This window comes from Choristoneura fumiferana, chromosome 20 (genome assembly GCF_025370935.1).
Source record: "Choristoneura fumiferana chromosome 20, NRCan_CFum_1, whole genome shotgun sequence".
In the NCBI taxonomy this organism is placed as follows: domain Eukaryota; kingdom Metazoa; phylum Arthropoda; class Insecta; order Lepidoptera; family Tortricidae; genus Choristoneura; species Choristoneura fumiferana.
Window position 1 is genome coordinate 3958985 of NC_133491.1, and position 6719 is coordinate 3965703.

Below are 6719 nucleotides of genomic sequence, written 5' to 3' on the forward strand. Positions count from 1 at the left end.
ACTCGGTGCATAATAAAAAAACTTTCTGCTTGGTTGCAACAATCTACTATTGCCTGACACGTTGCTTTATTGCTAATGGGTAGAGACTTTAAACGGAATCTGACGGACCGTTGAAAGTAGCTCTAAACGGTCTTGAGTATAGCCAGCAGCACCATTATTTGACACAAAAAAGCGTGCGACTAGGGCCGTTCGGACGTGTCAGATATTTTTGCACGCTCCGCTGGGGCAGATATTAATGCATGCGACTGTAAACCAGTGGCAAAGCGTCCATAGAACCCTATTCCCACGAGCTTGCCCAATATTTATAAATAGAACAGACACAGAATTATGAACGATCTTTGCTTCGGCTTACCACGGAAATATCTGACGCCGCGCCCAGAGCCGGATTTAGGGGAGGGCATTTTTTTTAAATTTCGACGAGTAAACACTAGTAAACAACTTTTACTGAGATTTTTTGTTTCTACTTGGTTTCACAATAAATTATTTATTAAAAACTCGAGTGAAAAATGTGCTCTACTCCTTTGTTGCCCCAATTCCTCCAGACCTCTAAATTCGGCCCTGGCCACGCCACTGCTGTAGACTGTTGTGTCAGATATTGGTGCTGGTAACTATTTACCTAACTTCTGTCAAGATAAATGAAGCTCTATGTATCTTCATCTGAAGGGATAGAAGGAAATAACTGGATGCGAAGCTGAAACTAATCAAAACTAAACCCGCTAATAGGAAAAATATTAAACAACTATTTAGAAACATGATTAGATTTATTGCATTCAAAATAAAAGTACATAAGCCTTTAACTTAATTAATAATTACACATAGGTAACTGGTGTTATCAATACTAAATAACCCTCTTTCTTCGCAGTCGGGTAAATTGGTAATTGCTAAGAACAATCAACCTTTAACAGCATGTTTGATGGCCAGTGTTAATATGCCAGCCTATATACGTCCCATTCAGTGGCATAGCTAGGTAACCAAGGCCCTGGGGTAAAAAATAAACTAGGGCCCCAAGTCCCAACTAAAACTATTAAAATCGTTTGTTCCGTATTCGTCGTGTTCCGATTTCGACGTACTCCAGATGTCATTTATAGTTTGTAAGTCAGAGTCGAGTGGCCCCCTGAGCTTGGGGGCCCGGGGCACTTCCCCATCTAGCCCTTCGGTAGCTATGCTACTGTCTCATTGCTGGGTACAGGCCTCCTCTCAGAGTGAGAGGCTTGGGCCGTATTTCCCTTGCGGGATGGCCAGTGTACCACCAAGTTTACCAAAATTGTATTTAAAATAGACTTGTAATAGTCAATTTGTTCTGTATTGAATTCATTAATTAGTATTTATTTAGGTTATTAATAAATATCAAAGTTCGTTATTAAATAAAATAATGCAATAACTAATTGCTGTTTTCCACTTGAATTCAATTGAATATAAATAAAATTCTATGTTGAAATTTTAGAATATGAAATAGTATGTTAAAACTGAGATACTTATGAGTATCACATCTTTTAAGTCAGAAATAAATGAATGTGTTAAGTCACTGTTTCATATTATTAACCTAGAAAAAAAAGCATTCAGTCAAATAATTTCAACAGTTATAATAGAAATAAATAGCTCCTTAACACCTATGACTTTGACATCTCTAGGACAAGAACATTAAAAACATTATCTTACACATAAAAATATATGTATGTAGAGAGTCGCTGTCATTGTTCATCCACCATTACCTCTCATATTTCGTTTTCTAGAATTTTCTCACCGTACAACGGCAAAACCTACTAGACACTGGCAATATTGTCTTCTGATGGACAGCCATATTTAAAAAAGAAAAACCAATTTATGTATTAGTGTAATTGTATCATTTTCATAAAATTAGCATTGAAATAAATTATCAGACAATTCATTTTAAACACACATACTAAGTATTACATTAAAACAAAAATCCATATTCATTAGAAATTAAAGGTAACACTTAATGGTTGTATGGTTGTGGGCAAAGATATGTTTACACTACTACCTCTGACTTTTTCACTTCTTTTGAACTTTAGTAATAAAATTGACAGAAGGCATACGGTGACAAGGTACTAAAGTGTACCTTGGCTTGACAAACAGAATCATTCTAGTTCACTACAAGGATCTATCAACCTCAGGGTTCTGTACAAAATCAAGAGCTAGCAAAATTACTTTCTGCTTCATAGTATTATGAAAATGAAGATATTATTATTATATTCCAGTTCAATCGTTCAGACATTTTCATTTACTTACTTTGAGAAGTCCTACTTTACCCGTAGAAATTCTTAGAAATTTCATTCATGGTTGGCAGAAATCACATTTTTACATCTTATTGAGTTTATCCAGCTTTGTATCTATATCTATACGTTCTTGGCGCTCTAAAAAATGGCTCTTGGCAGACGGACAATCATAAGAGCTTCTGTTTAGGTAATTCTATAAAGATAATGACGAAAACTATTAACATTTAATAAACGCATGTACTGACAATTATGCAATATAAATACTGGACAAACAAAGGACATAAATAAAAAAAACAGAGACAGAAACTACTATTCATTAATAGACAGAAGAAACAATAGTGGATTAAGACTGAAAATACACATCTGTAGCCTACACATTTTTCAGTCATAAAAAATTTCATCAGTAATACAATGGTGCACTTCAGGACAACTAAATCTCAACAGTTTCCCAGTGACTTAAAATAGACGATGGATGAGGTCCGATGTGCACTTACCGTGACCAAAGAAATAATGTGCAGAAATTACAGTTTCGACTAGTATTTGTACATATGGAACAGAATGTCTTTTTATCCTACTGATGCAATGCCAAAGTTTAGTTAGACTAAGTTTGTAATATCAAATTTTGATGGTTTGCTAGAAGTGCAATCAAATACAGTAGAAAGAGGGTGGCCATGATTGATGAGATTTATCTGATTTGTTGACTAAAAACACAAGTGCAGTGATGTACACGCATCAGCTCTAAGAGCTGCTAGTGTATTATTTCAATAATAATAATAATAATGTGTCAGGATAGCTTGTTGTTGTATGAAACAATACCATGTCAAGACACAACATGTCAGACTAAGTAATTGTTTAAGGGTCTCCCCACCCCTATCAACGCGGAATTGGCTTTAAAAAGCTAATCCCGATCTCGCGCCTATAGGTGTGGGAGGACCCTAAGCCACTGCATTGCATTGCTGTTGCAAAAAGTTAAGGCGGTAAAACAGCCACATCAAACATCTGGCCCACAGAGCATTTTTTGCTACCCAAAACAGTTTTCAAAACAGCTAGGTTATTAAATTTTGCAATAGTTTTTTTCTTTGAAATTAGGTTTTGTGGCCGGCCTAGTCTATGTTCTTAATGCTTTTGGCCGACCAGTGACTTTCAGTTTGATCAGGCAGAATCATAAAGGCTGATTAAACTTACAACGTAAACCAGTGAAGCCAAGTAACTAGTTTATACCACTGCACTATGTTTAAGTTGCTAGGCGAGCTATATGGCAAATACAGGACACCCTGGTTTCTGTCACAATTGGTCAGAACATTGTCGCTATGCATACCCGGATATAGATGTACAACTCCATCACAATCCATCAGCTCTAGCTTCTTAGACATACATATACGTATCTCTATCATGTTACTCTTACCTTGCTCTTTCCTGCATTCTACAACCGGATTCACACCTAAACGAACCCTGAGAGCATTGACTATATCCACAACATCATAAGTCTTGCTAACTGAAGGTACAATGTCCGCTTCACTTAAAATAGTTGACAGGTTGTATGTGTTTAAGTACTCGAGACCCTTAGAGAAATATTTGAACTCGGAGTTAAATGCGTCAAGGATAGCAGCACAAGTCCCATGTTTAGTCCACTCGTGGGCCCAGAAGGAGTATGTGGAAGTACCTGGAATGTCAGTTAAAATTATTTTTAGCAATAACAAGATAAGTAGTTAAAAAGAAGGATATATAAAAATAGAACTAAACATAGAGTATAGCGTAATTGATTTTACACATGATTTCAAGCATCTTTCAGGAATCAGATATTTAATGAACACCTTGTATAAAGATAAAAATATAATCAACTAATGAACAAAAAAAATTACATAAAACCCAACACCATAAAATATTTACTAATATTGGTGTTATTTTGTGTTCATCCACTTTCAACATTCACAGATAGAAAACATTATTCTTACCGTAATCTATGTTTGTCCAATGCTCGGTCAATTCCTTTTCAATGGGTTTAATAGCTTCTGGATCGAAATGCGCCGAGCTATTGCAGAAGAATGGCCCCATAGATCCATATTTAGTAGGCCAAATGCCATGGACAGACCATGTATTCCCTTGGCTGGGCATGGAACATTTGTGTGAAGGATTCTTTTCTTTCCATTCATTACACGCCGTTGTAGGCCACTGCTGTGTGTATATTAGCAAGTCCCAATTATTGTCTTTCCATACTTTAGTTGGCTGCACATAATGGAAACTAAAACAAGCAAGGATTAAACTTACTACGTAATATAATTTGGAACCTTTTCACGTCAATACGCATACCAACACATATAAATTTTTAGTATTTTGTTGCTAAGATCCCGATTTCTTACCTTGAATAAATCAGCATTAATGTTATTAAACTGCCGAATGGAGCCATTTTTCAAACTTTTCTGTACTGTATTACACTTTATAGAGATAAAATAAGTAAAAATAACACAATACAATGTACAGGACGTACAGTTTAGAACGTTAACATTACAGTTCTAATGATGTTCAGTAATTACTAGTAATGTAGTGTAGTAATTTGTAATTGTACTAATAATTTGTACTAAAAGAGAAGACGAGAGAGACACCGTGGAAACGTCACAAACGTCAAAATAGCTTCTTTTTTCACTTCACTTTAGGGATAGACAAAAGGAACAAGCCTATACAGCTAAAGCTGATGCAGATGGTTCTTGCCCTGGAGTAATGGATCCAGATCTCCCTATATATCGCTAGATGGCGCTAGTAGTGGTCAGTATGGCAGTAACCTAACCAGATATGCAATGCACAATCAATGCACCTGAAGATATTATAATACTACATTAACATTACTATAGAGGCCGGGAAGTAGGGGGTTGCCGGCCAAGCACATATCGGTAGACAGTAGGATAGGGATGCGAGGCCGGCACCCCACGTTCCGGCCGAGGCTTGTATAATGCTTTTCTCAAACATGACATGAAATAAAATAAAAAACCAAGAAATCAAGCATGGCGAGACGCCAGTCTGGTTGCCCTGTTGTGTGCGCGCGTGTCGCGCTGGCTGTTGGCGCGGCGGCTGCGGAGCGCGTTGAAACAAAAGACGGTCGCTTTGCCGGCCAGCGGCCCGCAAAGTTGTATGAAATCTCTTTGCAGGCCGCTAGAGTGACCGCGGCAGGCAGGCGAGCGCAGCGCCTGCAGCGCGATACTTCTTGGCCTATTATTTGTAACACAACGTCAATATTTTCATGTCGTGTTTTGAGAAAATAATATTACAATTTTCCATTAGTACTTGGCTACTAAGCCAAGAGACGGTTCCATGCCGGTTCACTCAGACTCTCGACGACGTCAAATGAACGTGTCGGTAGTGTTGCATCGCACATATCGTATCAAAACAAGTAAGGTAGGTGTACGTTACACTAATTACCTTGCTACTAGTGTTGTGAATGGAGACCTATATTTCTTCTGACTCTTTAATGTGGTATATGGAAACGCAACCGGTAACGGTAACGTTTCGTGTGCTCTGCCCAAGCTCTGCCTACCCCATTTGGGAATACAGGCGTGATGTTTGTGTGTATGTGTGGAAACGTAACCTAATGATTTTACGGGACTTGACTCTTAACAAAAATTACCATAACATGAAGCTTTACTTTGCAAACGGATCACTAAATCGACAAATAATCGTAGCAAGAGTTGGGTTATGGTGTTTAGAGACCTCATACTGAGTTCCAATAGAAGAGATTATTTTATTTTTTACCGCGAATAAAAAAATATACCCTACCCTAAAAACTGTTATTTTTCAACATTGTCAGCATGACTAAGATTCCATGCTGAATTACAAACTTCCTATACATTATCACAGGCCGATTCCATCAAAGCAACTGGGGGTAGGTATTTATTATTATTATTATTATATGGGGGAGGTTCCAATATCCAACAGTGGACGTCCTACAGCTGACATGATGATGAAGATGATGGCTACTAGTTTCTAAGCTGCCGAGCTACTACGAAACTCGTAACTCGAAGTTCGTATCGTACCGTCCCTCTCGCTCTCGTATTATCAGAGGGACCGCACGACACGAACTTCGAGTTTCGTAGTAGCCCTGCTGAGCTGCGCACGCACGGACATGGCAGGACTATCGAACTTTAAAAGGCTGTCTTAACAAACATTTTTTTTATTCTACTGGATGGCAAACGAGCACTTGCTCCTTCTCTCCTGATGGTAAGCTACCACCGGCCATAGACACCTGCTACATCAGGGGGATTGCAGATGTGTTGCCAACCTAGAGGCCTAATAGGGATACCTCAAGTGCCAGTAATTTCACCGGCTGTCTTATTATCTTTTTTTTTCTTTGTATTCAATACACATCTACACTATCGCATATATCTATCTCACTATCGGATCGGTATCGTGGGTAAGCTAGGCTAGCGTGCGAGAAATCACTTAACATTCAGGACGAGTTCAACTTGCAATTTTTACTTCTCACTTCAGCTG

At 38.0% G+C, this 6719-nt stretch overlaps 1 protein-coding gene across 1 annotated transcript; it reads right to left on the reverse strand.

Moving 5' to 3' along the window:
* Positions 1-2194: 2194 nt before the first annotated feature.
* Positions 2195-4691, reverse strand: LOC141438970 (ribonuclease Oy-like). Its single transcript, XM_074103051.1, has 3 exons — positions 4598-4691; positions 4193-4479; positions 2195-3900 (listed from the first exon to the last, which is right to left on the reverse strand). Exons 1-3 carry the CDS (start codon positions 4642-4644, stop codon positions 3419-3421), a joined length of 816 nt encoding a protein of 271 aa, XP_073959152.1. The 5' UTR covers positions 4645-4691; the 3' UTR covers positions 2195-3418.
* Between the last annotated feature and the right edge of the window lie 2028 nt (positions 4692-6719).

What these genes read in the sequence shown, in the direction of transcription:
- LOC141438970 (XM_074103051.1), bottom strand. Translation starts at nt 4,644, where the DNA reads ATGGCTCCATTCGGCAGTTTAATAACATTAATGCTGATTTATTCAAG. An exon ending in TTAATGCTGATTTATTCAAG is followed by an intron (nt 4,480 to 4,597) that starts GTAAGAAATCGG and finishes TGCTTGTTTTAG; the next exon opens with TTTCCATTATGTGCAGCCAA. An exon ending in TTGGACAAACATAGATTACG is followed by an intron (nt 3,901 to 4,192) that starts GTAAGAATAATG and finishes CTGACATTCCAG; the next exon opens with GTACTTCCACATACTCCTTC.